The 19,108-nt window shown below is 37.1% G+C and overlaps 1 protein-coding gene across 1 annotated transcript; it reads left to right on the top strand.

Moving 5' to 3' along the window:
* Positions 1 to 1,053: 1,053 nt before the first annotated feature.
* LOC121408051 (2,4-dienoyl-CoA reductase [(3E)-enoyl-CoA-producing], mitochondrial-like) lies at positions 1,054 to 18,023 on the top strand. Its single transcript, XM_041599366.1, has 7 exons — positions 1,054 to 1,392; positions 3,500 to 3,711; positions 4,050 to 4,345; positions 6,952 to 7,051; positions 7,756 to 7,828; positions 14,200 to 14,409; positions 15,297 to 18,023. Exons 1-7 carry the CDS (start codon positions 1,330 to 1,332, stop codon positions 15,354 to 15,356), a joined length of 1,014 nt encoding a protein of 337 aa, XP_041455300.1. The 5' UTR covers positions 1,054 to 1,329; the 3' UTR covers positions 15,357 to 18,023.
* The last annotated feature ends 1,085 nt before the right edge of the window (positions 18,024 to 19,108 follow it).

Below are 19,108 nucleotides of genomic sequence, written 5' to 3'. Positions count from 1 at the left end.
AGGGAAAGAGTGGGTATACGTATAGGCCTATGTAGCGTTATGAGGGTGTGAGAAACAATAATTAAAATACTGAAAAGGGATATATTTCCACTACTTGTAGGGTGTCACAACTTGGTGCATTTTCATAATCTGGAAAAGACCTTCCCTTGTTTAGGGTACTTTTCGAAACCCCATGGTCGCGCCTGGTACCCACTCATCAATGGAAGTGTACCCCCCGGCAAACCCCCCATTTCCGCGGAAAAGTAAAACATACTGCCCATTACATTGTGTACTAGAGGCATATCGTTTATGTAGGAGGTGCAGGCAAAAGAAAAAAACTCCGCAAATTTAGACGGTTTATGGCCTGTTGCATGATGTGTACATGTCAACGCATGGGAAATGATTCGGCCTGAGAGGTGATCTGAATCATGGAATCAATTGCCAGTGATCCACAAATAATGCACATTAAATGCAATATCGATTCGATGGACTGTAATGATCTATATCTAAACCTTTATTCGGTAAGTTTTTACTTACTCAATATGTACTCGATTTGTTTGAAAAACCACTTTCTTATCCATGTCATAATCTACATTTCGCATGTCTCCAGCCAGCTGGAGTCATAGCCATGATACAGGTATATACAGTCCCGCCGCGAGCTTCGGCAGGCAAATGGCATGGCATTGCATGCTGGTATCCTATGAAAGAGCTTTGCACACGAAAAGAAAGATCTATAGGGCCTGGAACACAAAGCTTGGCAATGATTGTAAAACAGTTTTCTACGTTTGATTGTATTGACTGTAATGTATAATCAATCTAGAAATTCGAGTCTATGATTAATCGTCAACTTTTGAGTTACCCGACTCTATTCTCGCGTTGTAGAGATTTGCGAAAGGTGCCTATTGTCATTGATGCGACGCGACGGTGAGGAACCTGGATGGGGCGGGGTCAAAACTAAAATCGGGGAATTCCCTCTGTTTTGAGCATGCGCACAATGCTCAACGTACAACGAGTTAGCAAGCTAGCTAGTTAGCTGCGCTGCGCTGCAGTATTCGAGATCGAGCGAGTGAAATCAATGCACTGCAGCTAGCTAGCCCAGCAAGGCTAAGGCTTGGTTAGACAGCTGGCAGCCGTCTGTTTCGAGGAGTTAAAAAAAACCCATTATTTTTTATTTGGTGAGTGGAGCTAACGGAGTTCAGCGGAACAGCATTAACAGAAACAGAAGTTTTTGGTATAAGGCTTGGTTGGACTGTTTGAGACATCACATACTTTCCTTCAAGTTCAAAAGGCTTCAATAACAAGTACCGTATTAAACGTTAAACCTGGCTTGACCTCCCAACGGCTTCCAGCATGATGTTGCGATACTTCAAGCGATGGATGAACAGTATTCCCATGATTGCGCGTTCTGATCAGGTAGGACAATGAAATAAAAGAGAGTCATAAAGACTTTAATCTTTTGACCATAATTTCATTGAATGAGTGCTCATAATGGCTGTTGATTGATATAAATGTTAATGAATGATCTGTTCACAATTTAGGATAATAATATGTTGCTTAAAATTCCAGTGTTCTTATCTTACTTCAAGTCAATATGCAGTGTGCACAATACAAATCATCTTGTGATTTGATTTTGAGTTTTAATGTTTTTTCTTACACCCCTTTCATAAACCCAATTATCGGCTAATAGCAGCATAAGTTGGTCGTAAAATTGGAGGAGGACAAGAGTTATCCGCATTACTCTGATGCTGCTATTATCCGCATAATAGCAGCATCGGGACAAGATGTTGAGTTTGAACGCATTTCCAAATAATGCGGAAAATTGCCATGGTGCGGTCACCCTTTTCCAACACAACCGCATCAGAGGGGGCGTGTCCAGTTGTCATGACGATTATCCGCCTTTTTCACGATGGGCGCTCGTAAAAATAATGCGGCTTATTTTCGGAGTTCGTGAACACAATTTTTATTGAATTGTCTGCATTACTCTTAGGCGGCTAATTGGAGGATAGGTTTATGAAAAGGGTATTAGTACATGTCCTGCATGTTAAAAAAAGTGCTGAATATTGAAAAATTATCAGCTTGTGCTAAGTATGGGCTCACATGAATTGTTAGATGCCCATCCTGTGCATGGACAAAAATAACCCAGGAAACTCCCGCCCACATAGCGGGCGGGAGCCCAGGACCTTACCGTGTAATTGACCATACTCACTCGACTAGCGTGAAGTATGGTCAAAATAATTCTCCGAATAAATAGTTAAAACAGAAATCAAGCACTTACCACGATTATATGGATGAAGGTCTAACGAGTGGCAGTTTCCTGACATCTGGGCACAAACTGGAACCTCAAAAAAATGAAAAGTTCTCTCCTTCTTCCCCCGTCTCGATTGGCCATTTTGTTATGAATCGTAATTCATACACACAAACACACAGATCAGGGTCCGCGGAAAGGTTTTCAAAGTGGGGGGCTGACCATGCAAAAAATCGCAATCATATGGTCAATTTCACATTTTTGTACACGGTTTTGGAAAAAAGTGGGGGGGGGGGCGGCTGAAGCAAGCCCCCAGCCGCTACTGTGGCCCCTGCAGATATACACACACCACAAAAAGCACTTTTTTTTTGTTCATGCCGAGAGTTGAAAGTATACAACAACACTAACGGTATTCAGCGAGCCCAAAAAACAAATTTTATCACGTGACTTCACAATAATAATAAAAATAAAACATGGCAGAACTTGGAAGATAGATCACTTTACATTCATTTTCTGGTAGGGCTCATAAACTTTTGAGCACCACTGTTTATATATATTGAAGGACAGTGGAACTTGATGCCACAGCCCCTCACACGTTTCAAACATATCCCTGAGAATATTTTCCAAAGAACCGTGCATGTAAACACATTGGACCTCCATCACTTGTCCTGATGAAGATCATTGTTAATTGATAGCTAGATTAATAAAGGAGGACATGAAGCTATAAACACCTCATATGTTGTTTATTATTATTATTATTGTCATAATTATCATTATTATCATTATTATTGTTATTGTTATTATTACTATTATTGTTATTGTTATTATTATTATTGTTATTATTATCATTATTATTACCAGTTTTATCATTTTTACATGGTCAATGAGAGGAACATTTTATTTGGGATAGCCTTATTAAAGCAAATTTGCTCATCAGGCAAATAAATGAAGGTGACAATGAATCAATTCAAGAGAGAAGTAATAGGGCTTGGGTAGTATAGGATGTGATAATGATGGATGACAATGATTCAGTGGGTCAACAGTCATAGTGGAAGAAGAGACAAATATTGTCTATATGCATCTCATTCATTATTCAATATCCATGTAAATTAAATAAATGAATGCATAGATTAGATAAAGAGTTCGTTTAGGGTTCCATACCATTTGAAGATTACTATTTCTCAGTCTTTCTTCTTAAAGTATCTCAATCTTTCACTGTGAACGTATTTTTCCAGTTATTTATATATTGTGTCTTTCTTTTGCCATCGTGCATAGCCTCCGGTGAGATGTCTTTCGGGAACTCCAAATTACTCCTGCGGCAATCCTTCAGATAAGTATGATAACCTGAAAGCTGTGAAGACACTAATGCTACCTCCCGATACTTACAAGGGCAAAACTGTGTATATGACAGGCGGAGGAACAGGATTTGGAAAGTCGATGACGAAAACATTTTCTGAACTTGGAGCTGAGGTTGCTATTGTCAGCAGGTAAGCTTATAAAATCCACAGAAGATACTGTACTCTACTTCTATAGCCTCTTATGATGTCGATGAGATTAGAGTTAATGGTTTGTTATGAGATTATATCAACATGAACAAATGAAAATAGATTATCTGACAGAAGGTGCTTCATAGATCTTGAAGATATCTTTCTTAATTTCTACACCCATTTCTATCACTCTTTATGAAAATACCGTTCATAGTGTGCATACTAACTTATTTATAACTATTGAATGAGTGTTTAGTTTTAAGTTTTTACAAATCCTTAGAGTAAATGGAAAGGTTGCCCTTAGTCAATTTATGTTCCCTTTATTTCTCTTTCTACAGATCTGAGGATGTTTTGAAGAGTACATCAGAAGAGATCTCTGCAGAGACTGGAAACCCTGTCCATCCAATCCCTGCTAATATTAGAGATCCTGAGGCAGTTAAAGCCTCAGTAGATCAGTTTGTAGAGATCTGTGGAGGTCTACCGGATGTCATCATCAATAATGCTGCTGCCAACTTCGTGGCTCCTACAGAACGACTTTCTCCCAACGCCTGGTTTACAATCGTTGATGTGGTGTTGAATGGTACGATGTATGTGACTCTAGATATTGCAAAGAGACTCATCAAAGAACAGAAAGGTATGTGGTAAATTGCCACTTGGTCCACTTTCCATGTTGTCCCACATGATCTTATCATAGTTTGTCTACAACCATTTCAATTCAACTGCCTCCTGTAGCTCATTAACCATTCCACCTAACTTCCAATAGGCTATACCAATTTGGTCTAATATCTACTTGGTATAAAATTACTGTACTTGTTCATTGAGTCAATGATTAGATGTTCACTGTTTATAAACTAAACTTTCATATGACAAAGTGTGACAAAAGGCAAGTAGATGAAATGAAAATCAGGCCATCTGGGCATTTGACTAAATACAGATAGCCAAAGTGCATATTAGACCATGTGATAGCTGGAGCAATTGGCGATTGGGTCAAATTGACAGTAGACCAAGTTAGTTTAGCCACGATACTATCGATAGTGTTAGACAATCTCAGAATTAGACCATATATCTTCAAGTAGACCAATTGAACCAGTAGAAATTGGATAATCATGCATTGAGAGCTAGGGCACTTTGTTGTCAGGAGATTTTAGTTTTTCTTAATAAAAACATGCAGAGAAAAAAATGGGTGACATAAATAATTTATAAGGCACCATATCCATCTCATCAGTAGGGACAGTGATTTTCCGTTTCAAAAAATGGCCTTTTCCGTTTCAGAAAATCACGAATTCCGTTTCAGCACGTCAGAAAACGGAAATTCCGTTTCCCCATAGACGTTGTACACACGGAAAAGTGACAATTCCGTTTACACATTGAATAGCAAAATCAAAGCGCATACACTCGCACTGGCCAAAATTTGTATCTGCTACTGTACCAACAACACAATAGAATCCGTTCTAATCGGATCTATGCTGGTGTATTCAATAATTTTTCAAACTGATTTAGCATGCATACATCCTCACCTTTCACATAATTAGCATTATTTTACGGTGAAATTAAATTTCATCGATAATTTTGGGGTTTTTTGGACATCGTTATCATCAGTCAACGACTTTCGCCAGTCCGCCATCTTGGATTTTAAGACCACGATATCGTGCTGTTACATCTTCAAACGTAGAGGGCAACAACACACGACCGTGCAGTTGAGCGATGTGAAGCTCAACCCGGCCGGCTGGGTACGATCGCGGGGTACTATCGAGTGTGCTGATGTCGAGAGCAATCACGATGTGTGAATTGTCATGATTGTAGCGAAGTGAGATCATGTTTTCTGGGGTTTTGTGGCCATTTAATAGTCTCATTTTGTTGTTATTTCAGAGTAATTTCTGTTGCTATTCTGTGTATTTTGAGGGAAAATACGTTTTCCGTGATTTTCCGTTTGAAATGCCACTTTCCGTTTCAAAAGGCCTTTTCCGTGAATTCCGTCCGTTTTCCGCGATCGCGGAAAATCACTGTCCCTACATCAGAGAAGCTCAGGGTGTACAGAATCCGTATATTTGTGAAACATCATTAAACTCATTTCATTCTTCATATTGTCAGTAAAGATTAAATGTCTAACCTTAAAATCAGTGTATTTGCTGCCAAAAAAATTATTGTTCACACTGCCCATTTTTCCACAGCGTAAAATGGCTTTGCTCCAAGTAAGAGGGTAAAATTAAACCACCAATCTGAATCATACTTTCAGCATTCTTTTATAGTTATATTAGAATTGTGCCATAAAGAAAACAAAATCCCATGAAGAGAATCAATCTTATTGGAAGGAGTAAAATGAGAGGAGCAATTTAAAACAAGTCTCATCAAAATCAGTTATGAAATAAGCAAGTTATGGACGTTTAAAAAGTTTTTTGTACTTTCTATGAGGATCCTCAAATTGGCGAACATGCTTTAAAATGGCTGATTTTGTGGACAACTCTCCATTTGTTTTGTACACAAATTTTTAGATTTCCCCCTTTCTTTTACAGATTTGACATTATCTCCTCCTGACCTTGACATATGTGGTGTAAATTATATTTTCCCATGACATATGTTTTGTGCTCAGGAGGCAAGATGCAATTTGAAAGATAATGAGGAAAATCTGAAAATTCGTGTACAAAACAAGTGGAGAGTTGTCCACAAAAATAGTCAATTTTGAAGCACATTTGCCAATTTGAGGATCCCCATAGAAAGTACAACAAGAGTTTTCAAACTTCCATAACTCGCCTATTCTATAACTGGTTTTGATAAAACAAGTCTTAGATTGCTCCTCTCATTCTATTCTTTCTGATAAGATAGATTTTCTCCTTGTATTTTGGTTTCCTTTTTAAGCACCAATGTGACAGAATGCAGAAAATGAATAGGGATTTTACTTAATTACTGTATTCAAAGCCTTTTGGCAAAAAGGACAGTGCAGAAGGGAATATTTATTTGGCGAGAACATTGTTATCTACATTAAAAAATAATAATTTTACTTTTTTCTTCTTGACTTGAAGCCCTTTTTGCACGAGCATGAACAAAAAGAGCCTTTATGGTGACTTCTGATTGAAGAGAATTTGAATCAGTCACTTTTATGTTTGAAACATAATTTTGACTGAATTTCCAAAAGTTTAGAACTGTCATACACACTGTATGTGCATTAATTTTCTGTTCCTCTCCCATTTGATTGGCATTTAAACTTAGCCTTTATTTTTTGTTAATTACATTTATTGCCAGGGGCCAATTTCCTGACTGTCAGTACCACCTATGGAACCTATGGCTCACCTTTTGTAGTTCCCAGCGCAACGGCTAAGAGTGGTATAGAAAACCTTACAAGGTAATGTTGAAGACGTCTGGGCATTAGCCAGATTATGCTTTCATACAAACCCTTTTATCAGGCCGCCATCAATTACAAGCTTAAACGCTCATGATGGTGTTCTCCTGCGTTCATTAATTAATGTTGCTTTTTTTTATTAAAATGTGAAGTTTATGCCCACACCATTTTTTTTGTAATTATGTATCATGTTTATATTGTATACACTATGGATTATTTTGTATATTGCAAACAATATTAATATTTTTGATGTTTGGTGAATTTAGAAATAAAAATGAAGCAAACAAATACTAAATCCTATAACTTAGTATTACTAAAATGGAGCTTTCTTCGACCTTATTTTGAAAGATTTGAACAAAAGGATGAATGCCTTATATTCATTGATTTTCAGGAGTAATTATCCAAGATATCAAGGATTTCCATGCCATATATCTAGATTTATGGAAGCCCTTGATGTGATGTGATATGATATGATGAATCCAGGAGTTTTTGAACCCCTTTCCCTGTTCATCCCCCTCCTCAGTTTGGCAGTGTTTTTTTAAAGTGAATTTAAACATGTTCAGGTGTTTTTATATTGCCTTCCATTATGTAAAAAACCATTTAAAGTTAGGGTTAGAAGCATTAAAGTAAATCAACGATTGATATCAATTAATTAATGTAAGCAAGAAAATATTTACCCGGTATGTATATTTTATTCGCCCTGTTAGGTGTTTGGCTGTAGAGTGGGGCCGTTACGGGCTGCGATTCAACACAATGACTCCGGGTCCAGCATACACAAAGGTAATGAATGCAATATGAAATAATAATGATGGTCCAAATGTCACATTCTTAGACCATCACAGATTCAGACGATCCTGGGTATTGTTACAGAGTGTTGCTGGAAAATTGCAATTGATTGCAAATAAATTTCAGGTGCCAAATCAATTATAAGTCTTGAAATTGATTGCAAATTTGCAATCAATCACTGGTCAGTTCTTTGCATTATCAACTATCAATTGATTTGGTAAACATTGCTATCACTTGTAAATTTGTCACTTAATTACAATTGATTGAAAAAAAAATTCTTGCAACACCCGCTGAATGTAGTTCCATTCTTAGTGGGGCCACTTACATTGACGAGTGGATGCCATGCGCACCAAAAAAAAACGTAAAAAGGATGTCTTTTTCAAGATAGGACACGTTACATACGTAACGTAATAAGGGTGTCAAAAACACTGAAATAATGAAAAAAGGGTATCTATTTTCGATAGGAAAGCTACGTGTTTAGGGTCAAATTTGCAAGGGTATAAAAAGTCGAGACTAAAATGTTTTATAAAGGATGTACTTTTTGCCCCAAGAGTCAACACTACTTGTTAAGAGTATACGATTTGCGCAGTACTAAACCCAATGATGTAGGTAAAGGTACGACCGACGTCTGTGACATCAATTGAAATATCGCTGTACTTAGGGGTTCAATTCAGGGATACAATAGTATTGTTTCGTTTCCAATACTTGTTAAGGGTAGGGTTTCACACGCCAATACTTGTTAAGGGGTGCATTTTCACAATATGGAAAATACATGTTGATGGTGCTCTTTGAGATCTCATGGTCGCGCATGGTATCCACTTGTCAATGGAAGTGGCCCACCCCCCCCTGTGGTTTCATTAGTGACAGTTGGTCGTTACCTGACCTTCACCCTCATAGTAAGTTTAGGTAACACCAGTGGTGCTTTTCCATCAATCCATAAATCAATTATTTCATTGACATTGTCAGTGATGAAAATATTCATGGAAAGGTGTCCAGGAAAGCATTTCATCAACCCGACAAGTTGTCTGATCTGACAACTTTCCTTGATGTTGATTGTCTTGTCTTGTAAATACTGCACTTGAACACCTCAAAGAGGCTATAGACGTGCAGGCCATTTGTGCAATCGCTGCTGCTATATACTTCTTTTAGTTAGCATTTTTTTGGTCAGCTGTTTCTTAAATGCAGCTAGATTGGGTGCATTTTTAGTAGTGGGAGAAAGTGAATTCCACTCTACAATTGTACAAGGGAAGAGGGAATATTTGTAGCAATCCTTATTCTTAATCCTTATAACACTACTTACTACTAATGCGTTGATACTTGTTAGATACAAATCATGCTGCTCTTCTTTGAGTTTATTCAAGTTTATCTTGAAGATTTTTCTGGTGGGGATCCCACACAGAACAACAATATTCCAGCCTAGGCCGCACATGAGTCTTGTAGGCAATATCTTTACTTTGAGTTGAACAATTCCATTGATTACATTTCAACAATCCAAGTTTACTGTTTGCTTTGTTTACGGTTGTATTAGTATGATTAGTCCAAGACAAATTATTAGATAAATGAACACCTAGATAAGGATAGCTGTCAACATGCCCAGTTCAGAGTTCCCTAGATGGTAATTATAGAGAGCGATTTTCTTCTTGGGTGTAACATGCCTATTGAAACACTTTGATGTGTTAAATTGTATTTGCCATTCACACAGTTTGTTGATGTCACTTTGAAGAAGATAACAGTCTTCAGTTGAGTAAATATTTCTGTACAATATAACATCTTCAGCAAACACCCTTACCTTTGCTTTGATTTGGTCTGGTAGATTGTTTATTTATGCAAGAAACAGGAGAGGGCCGAGGACTGTGCCCTGCGGGACCCCAGAGGTACAGTATCGAATGCCTTACTGAAGTCCATAATACAGACATCAGTTCGGCCACGATCATCATGGCATTACTTGGACCTGGGTATCAACCACTGGGCTTTAAGGTGTTTAATTCCCAGTCCACGTCAGGCAGATTAAAAGCCCCCATCAACCATACAGATGATTGTCTTGGGATTTTTACTAAGGCATTTTCAAGCAACTTAATGTATTCAGAATCTGTGGGTTGTGATCTATAAAAGGCACCAACAAACACTGGGGGTGAACCACTCACATGTATGCTGATCCATTTAAGTTCACAGTTTAGCTGATCAAGGTTAGGTTCTTCCTGTGCAATAAGTTCAGATTTGGTAGCAATAAAGACACCACCACCATGGTTGTCACCATCTCTATCATTACAAAAAACATTGTAATTTGAGGGCAAAATTTCACCAGAGCCAATACCAGAATGGAGTCATGACTCAGTTCCCACAATGATATATCAGCATCCTCATCATTCATGAGACACTGGAACCCTGCCAACCTGGCTCGTACACTTTGGCAATTCACATTTAGGATCTTAAGGTTACGAGTCTTTGGTTTTGGTTTAGATTTAGGTTTAGCTTTAACCTGTTCATTTGATTCAAATTGTACTTTTTGTCTCACCTGCATAGCAGAGTGAGACTATAGGCGCCGCTTTTCCGACGGCGGCGGCGGCGTCAACATCAAATCTTAACCTGAGGTTAAGTTTTTGAAATGACATCATAACTTAGAAAGTATATGGGCCTAGTTCATGAAACTTGGCCATAAGGTTAATCAAGTATTACTGAAGATCCTATTAGAGTTTCATGTCACATGACCAAGGTCAAAGGTCATTTAGGGTCAATGAACTTAGACCATGATGGGGGAATCAATATCAAAATCTGAACCTGAGGTTATATAAGTTTTTGAAATTTCATCATAACTTAGAAAATATATGGACCTAGTTCATTAAACTTTGACATAAGGTTAATCAAGTATCACCAAACATCCTGCATGAGTTTCACATCACATGACCAAGGTCAAAGGTCATTTAGGGTCAATGAACTTTGGCCGATTTGGGGGTATCTGTTGAATTACAATAAAAACTTTAAAAGTTTTTGGATCTGATTCATGAAACTTGGACATAATAGTAATCAAGTATCACTAAACATCCTGTGCAAGTTTCAGGTCACATGATCAAGGTCAAAGGTCATTTAGGGTCAATGAACTTTGGCCGAATTGGGGGTATTTGTTGAATTACCATCATAACTTTGAAAGTATGTTGGTCTAGTTCATAAAACTTGGACATAAGAGTATCACTGAACATCCTGTGCACATCTTAGGTCACATGACCAGGGTCAAAGGTCAATGAACTTTGGCCATAATGGGGGTATCTGTTGAATTACCATCATAACTTTGCAAGTTTATTGATCTGACTTTTGAAACTTGGACATAAGAGTAATCAAGTATCACTGAATATCCTGTGCAAGTTTCAGGTCACATGATCAAGGTCAAAGGTCATGTGAGATCAATGAACTTTGGCCGCATTGGGGGTATTTGTTGAATTACCATCCTATCTCTGTAAGTGTATTGGTCTAATTCATAAAACGTGGAAATAAGAGTAACCAAGTATCACTGAACATCTTGTGTGAGTTATAGTAGTTTTCAAAGTCAGCACTGCTGCTATGTTGAATCGTGTGATGCAGGTGAGACGGCCAGAGGCATTCCACTTGTTTACATTTAGGACTAGATGTTTGGATCATCGTTGTTTGACAATCCAGGATCATGATCATTCAGTATCTCAAAGCTATTATTAGTTTGAATATCACTCACATCCATAAATAAGGAAGAATGAAAATTTGGTGCTCCACAGTCACAACAAATCCAAGAATATGTTCAGTGAGGGCATCAAAAACATCCTGACTCATACCCAAACAGACTGTATGAAACCAACCATTGCAAGAATCACGTTGAATACAATGTTTTCCATAACTGGAATACAATGTTTTCCAGTTAGACGAGCAGGCCATTAAATTCCAAGTCCACTTTTGTTTCTTGATTTATAATTGTATTCTTATGCTTTGTCCTTTTCTCTCTCTGTCTCTCCCCCCTCTCTCTCTCAACCTCTTTATCTTTACTCTCATTTTTTATCTGTAACTGTTCTCCATTATATTATCTGTGCTTCTAATGTTACTTTGCGAGACATTATGTTATTTCGATATTGTGAATTCGAATTATAACGCAAACGTTTTACATATATGAATTGCAATTATTACATTTTTCGGTATATTTCGTTTTCCTACATATACACATGTATGATTCAGTTTCTTCTTCGTTTCTTTCTTTCATTTCCCTTACCTTCTGCCAACTCATTCAAGCCTTTTCATTCCCACTTCTCCACCCCATGATTTATCCTTTTCTAAACATCTCTCCCTCTCTCCCAATTTTCCTTTCTCTTATCCTATATGTCATCCTCTCCTTCCTTTCTATGTTTCTTTCTCTCTTGTTCTCTTTCTCTATGCCATCCTTTCAACCTTTAGTCTGTTAAAAGTTGTATTTAGTCTTAAGATGTAGTTATTTCATATTATTATGTAATCGAATTGTGAAAATGATGTGTAATCAAATTTTTTAACATTACAATTGTAAACTTCATGTAATTCAGCCTTTGGGCTGCGATATGTTGTTTTTGCCAATAAATACCATTTTACTACTACTACTACTACTACTAATCTTGGCCCATTTGGCAGCTTTATTGCATATTTGACAAGGATATTTAGTCTTATATTTTGTTGTTTTTTTTCATGCCAGTATCCTTTGGACCAGACTGCAAAGCAGGTCCTGGATTTGGATTGATATCTGCAGCTAACATCAATAGCAAAGACAAGCCAGATTTAAAATTTGCTTGTCGTAATAAGAATTTCAGACCAAGATATTGATTACTATGAATGGAAACATGGAACAGACTCACCGGGCAGCATTCAAACTTGGGAGGAAAATGGCCAGCAAGAGAAGCAGTCCAGTGGTCCAACAAAAGCTGGTTGTCCAAAACATCCAACACCACTGTGGGATTTGTAAACAAATTTTCGGCATTACTCCTATGTATTAAGATTGCATTCTCGATCTTTAATGAAAAATCATAAGTCAGAAAAAATTGGAACCAGTGGGATTCGAACCTGCCATCTACTGCTTTTCGGGCAGCGACTTAACCACCAGACTATTCTGGTTCACGGCTAAATCACGATGAACTAGAATTTAAATACCCTCGATCCACATCTTTCTGACTCATTAATATGCAAATGCAGACTGCTGTGGACAATAGATAGTAAATAAATAATTAAAGCCTCTATATTTACTAACCACTGTGGGACTTGTCGAAAAGAGGCGTAAGCCAATACTTATGAAGGTTGCCACAAGGAAAGAACATGAAGAACTGGGGTAGCTAGCTCATTTTGATGGAGAATATGAAAGCAATGCACAGGATGCAGATAAGATGAAGATGCAAGGCAATGCAAAAAAGGTCAAGATACACTTGGAGTGAATGCTGATTTAAAAGTAGACCTATTTCACTTGTTAAAAATAATTGTTGTTGCAAAGTTAGAAATGGCTGCCAACACATGCCAGACATACCCAAATACTACAAATTCCACAACTTTACAAAGACATTCCAATACACAAACACTCTAAAAAAATATCCAGTAAAATCACTTCAAAAAATAATATCACCACACTGAAGACCGATATAATGTAAATACACCTTAAAATGTAGAAAACTGATTATGAAACCAGACCGTAATAGGCCTACGTTACAACTAGTCTGCTATGCAGACTCTGAATGGCTCGTTAGGTGGGAACTCAGCGCGCTGCTGCTAGTTTGCAAAGCAAACCAGCCTGAAAGGGCGAGCGTAGCGAGCTCCAGTAGACCTAGTCTGCTATGCAGACTCCTTAATCAGCTGTGCTACACACACTGCAGATGTGGGTCTACAGTTACAGTTGTAGACTACGTTATAACCAACGCTGGGAAAAACTCCCCAGTCAACACACAAACAACTGGAAAAACTACCCCTGCTGTAGTGGGGAGTAGTGCGCGAGTGCCCCGTCTGAGGTGTGGCACAATACGTATGAGAACTGTAAATTATTTTTGCGCGAGAATTTTACCTTTGGCGATTAAATATATAAAATATGGTGATCAACAGTTTCTTAAAAGGGTTTGTAGCCCATTTGAACTAGATATTGATTAAAATTAACTTAGAAATTTTAAAGAAAAAATTTAGCAAAAAGCGGAGTTAAAAAGCAGCGACGTCAGCGCACGCGATGAATAATGACATAATGAAGCAGTGTTACTATGGTTACTTTTGGATGCAGAGGAACTTGAACTCCTTTCATGAAACGCTTCCCTGGATCATGGGCAATGCTACAGGGCCAGGGGAGGGGGGGGTTCATTTTCAATATCTGTACCTTTAGCATATTAAACTCTCACATTTGTTCATTGTCCCAGGGAGCCGTGAGCCGGCTGGATCCGACAGGGGAGTTCTGGAAGACAAAGATCAAAGGAACTCCCATTGGTCGACTGGGGGAGTTGGAGGAGATTAGTAACCTTGCATCTTACATCTGCAGTGACTATGCTAGTTGGTTCAATGGAGAGAATTTCATTATGGATGGCGGTCTGTCGCACCAGGCTTCTGGAGCGTTCAGTGGATATCTGGAGGTAAGAGTTTAGCTATCAATAGGTTCAAGAAGTTTTTATAAATTCATGGATGTGTCTTTCCTTGGATACTCAATGATGAGAAAACTAGTTTTCTATACCTCTAATTAATGGGTCATGTACTACAGTGCTTAGATTTATGCAGTTTGCCAACTATTCATTGCCATGTCTATCAATTAGCCTGTGACAACAGAGACCTGTTACCATGGTAGTTCCCATCGGGGTGGATCCAGGATTTCCAGGGGGGGGACATTTTTCCACTTAAATTTGACAAGCAAAAAAAAAAGTTTTCCACCCATATTTAAGGTCATTCTGTCTAAAAAGAATTCGAGAGGCCAAAAAGAATGGTTTTCTCCTAAAATTAAACTGATTCTGTCTGCAAAAGTTTGACCAGCCCCCCAAAAAATCCGCTATCACGTTTCCAAAGGGGGGGGGACACTTGTGTAAAAATGGCATATTTACATTAATTTATTTTTATTATGAATCTCAAAAGGGGGGGGAGGCATGAGCCAGATCTGCCCCCCCCCCCTGATCGATCTGCCAGTGGTTCCCATACTGGCAAAGTTACCGTAATTGTAAGTTATGAAATGGGGATCATATCTGTTGTATTAAATATAAAAATTTCCTTTTCTTTTGGAAAAGAAGAAGTTGGCTTGATTTCTTTTCTGATATATTCCCGTTTATATTCCTACAAGACATGACATGTAAGGCTTGTAGGCCTCCCCTGTGTTTCATTGATACTGTGTGATTCATTTGGTTCTCAGACCTACAGTTATAAGAAAATGTGCCTAACAATTATTTTCCCTGGTTAAATAAAATTTCCTGACATTTCGTTGTTTTTTCTCTTCATATCCATTGATTTTGTCAATTTATTTCTCTTATCTCATCAGCTAAGTAAAGATGACTGGGATCAAGCAGAGGCAATGATAAGAAAGACCAAGGGTTCATAATGATAGCATGGTATGACCATCATATGATTTTCACAAGATCAGATATCATTTATGATCATTAAGTATCAATCATCATATAATCATTGTAATATTGCATGAATATAGAATGCTAGTATGTGTTGTCTGTCAACAGGTTGTTATCAAATAGTTTGTATACTGTGTATGATATATATCATTTGAAGGAAATCATTGATTGAAACAAAAGAGGGAAATGTCAATATTCAACATTCCATTATGATGGTTCTATTTGACTACTTTGAGAAGGATGAAAAGAGGTAAAAAAGTGTTTTTGTAGACCTTTAATTCCCCTTGATATGAAAAATATTGAAATAATGATGGAATGAATTAGTTGAATATAAGCAAAAACAACAGATGATATGGTTATAAATTGATTTTTATCTCTGACTGAAATAAACTTGTTTATTGATGAATATGTCTAAACTTTAAAACACATTACAGTTGATCAAAAAATGGTAGTTCTATTTGTTACCAAAATACTCAATATTCATATGTATGTAGTTAAATAGTGCTAACTGCATGATGTATCTGTAAGCTTGCTGCATATAGACCTGAAATAGTAGAAGTAGGCGTGGTTGTCATATCAGGGAAAAAATTAAACGAGTGCTCAGGGCTCATTCATTGTAGGCATTGGGCTGTTAAAAAGTAGTCCCTGAAAGCATGCTGAAAGTAAAAAAGTGATAAATTTTGCTGGATAAATATTTATCTGAAAATACTGGAAAAAATGCCTTCTATGTGATGCAATATATGACAAAACATAATTATGAACATATTTTAATCTGTCCTTTGCAGCTGGTTATACTCAAGTTGATATGAAATCATGATTATCTATGTATCAAAGATTTTATTGATAAACACTTTATGATTCATTAAATTGCTTACCAGTTTATTTTTGTGAAGTCTTTGAAACAGACTGTGCTTGACCGCAATTAATGCATGCTGGATATTCAGTTTGGAAACTCACTCATTTTCATTAGGTACAATCTTTAAATTATGCTTATTAGTAGACATGCCCTTAAAACCTTATTTGTGTGAGTGAAAAGTTCTTTTACATGAGATTATTAAGTTTATTCAGTAGTTTAATAGTTGTTTAATTTATAGTTATTACGAAGATTTTATAAACCTTTGATTTATACAATGTTATGATTAAAAAAATATACTTAATTTGAATGATTGCAGATCCATGATATTATTGGTAACAAATTATTTTTCAATCAGATTTCTCAGACCTTCACTAATTTTATCCTTTCATCTGTTGTAACTTAACCAATTAATCATGAGTATATGGACAATCCACGTACCAGAGGGAGTACATGACAAGATAGGTCGATGCTGTACCGTATGTATGCACTCACACTAGTGCAAGATTAGTATGCTAAGTACCCTATGATGAGCTTATTCATATATTTTGATTAGAATATCATTGCTAGACTTTATACATGTAGCCAGATTGACTTAATTATACTAACATACTGACTGATCATTCAATGCAATTCATTCTATATTAATAGATGTCTTCCAATAATCAGTCAGCTGTAAGTTTTTGAGTAGTTATGCCATCAGAATGAAATTACTCGGAAAAAGCTATCCAATCTTCCTTGTCATATATAAATTTGATTTAAACTGCTGAGTTCAAATAAAACTGTCAAGCACAGCTTTTTCTAATGCTGCATCACGGCACTGTCACTACGAAGGGACACCTGACCAGGCTCATATGGACTTTCATAACAAGCAATAATTCTTGCATCTCAGAATACCCTAAACAAGTATATTGTCTTGTCCCCCAACACTGAATAATGCCCAGAATATTATATATTCATGATAGGGTGGATGATATACCATTACACTACCTGGCTGTTGAAAAGTATTTTACCCTTTTTTGTATCGCCTGAATGTAGTTCGGCAGAGACCTAGTAATCACTTTTCCTGTTGGTACGTGTATGTTAGTCCAGTAGTCTGTTAAAAATATTAAAGTATTTGTTCAACTTGCTCTCTTTGTTTATTTATTTTTGCATTGATTATGTTCATATTTTGTGCATATGATCCTTGGGTGATACTACATGTGACCTTTTGAGAATGATATGGTCAAAGGTCATTTAGGGGTCAAAAGGGTAAATAGTATTAGGTCATGTTCATCCTTAAAAATTTTTATTCAACTTGCTCTCATCTCTATTTCTTCAACAATTTTGATCACACTTTGTTACAATGATCCTTAGGTCATACCACAAGTGTATTGTTCAGGAAGGAAGGGTCAAAGGTCATCTAGGGGTCAAATTTAAAGGTCATGTTTTTGTTCAGCTTGTTCTCGTTTCTTTTGTTTGCACTTGCTACAAATGATCCTTGGGTAATACCACATGTGTGTTGTTCAGGGTGATGGGGTCAAAGGTTATCTAGGGGTCAGAAAGTCAAGTTTTTGTTAAAATTGCTCTCATTTCTTGATTTCTGCATCAGTAATACGCTTGGCACAAATGATCCTGGGGTAATGTGTATTTATGTGGATGATGGGGTCATAGGTGATCTAGGGGGTCAAAAGATCAAATGATATGAGAAGGTTTTGTTAAACTTGCTCTCATTTCTTTATATCTGCATTAATTGTGTTTATACTTGGATCAAGTGATCTTCGGGTTTTACCACATGTGTTCATCAGGAGGATAAGGTCAAAAGGACATTATTGCATATTTTATTGATCGCAAAATCAGGCAAGACTCGTGGTCCATAAACCAACTCAATTTCAGCAATTTTGGTACCCTATTCATATGTACGTTGACGGCTATGGAGAACAGCATTTTTGTCTTGCCTGCATAGCAGAGCGAGACTAAAGACGTCGCTTTTCCGACGGCGGCCGCGGCGGTGTCTATATTGAAATCTTAACCGAGGTTGAGTTTTTGAAATGTCATAAGTTAAAAGTATATGGACCTAGTTCATGAAACTTAGACATAAGGGTAATGGTGTATAACTGAAGGTCCTGCCTGATTTTAGGTCACATGACTAAGGTTAAAGGTCATTTAAGGTCAATGAACTTTAGCTGTATTGGCATCATGTTGGGTCAATGGACATGGTATTTTATTAACAGATGAGTGTTTTCTTTTGTGAATAATTATTCAATAGCTGTTTTTAGCTCATCCGGCCCGAAGGGCAAGATGAGCTTATGCCGTGGCGTGTCGTATGTCGTCCGTCCACAATTTTGAAATGCTACTACTTCGCCATTTCAAGTCCGATTTCAATTCTGTGTGCTTTATATGATAGCACTAGGTGGGGGATTCAAAACTTCTACACAGAATTTTTAAAATTCATTGAATATATGCTATATGCACATTTTTTCAAAATTCACAAAAAAATGCTTCTTTATTTGTTGACCGATTTTGAATTTTTTGCTTCCATCTGGTAGAGCTTCATGAGGTTCACCAAACTTCAACACAGCTAGAATTTTGAAATTTTGACCAGAACAATTTTTATGCTAATTTATGCAAAATTAATTTATGCATATTTTTAAAAATTCACATAGAATGATTCTTTTTCTTTATTTGTGGAACGATTTTTGTCTCACCTGCGAAGCAAAGTGAGACTATAGGCGCCGCTTTTCCGACGGCGGCGGCGTCAACATCAAATCTTAACCTGAGGTTAAGTTTTTGAAATGACGTCATAACTTATAAAGTATATGGACCTAGTTAATAAAACTTGGCCATAAGGTTAAGCAAGTATTACTGAACATCCTATTAGAGTTTCATGTCACA

This window comes from Lytechinus variegatus, chromosome 2 (genome assembly GCF_018143015.1).
Source record: "Lytechinus variegatus isolate NC3 chromosome 2, Lvar_3.0, whole genome shotgun sequence".
NCBI lineage: Eukaryota > Metazoa > Echinodermata > Echinoidea > Temnopleuroida > Toxopneustidae > Lytechinus > Lytechinus variegatus.
Note: the sequence above shows the minus strand (reverse complement) of the source record. Positions and strands in the feature narration are given on the sequence as shown.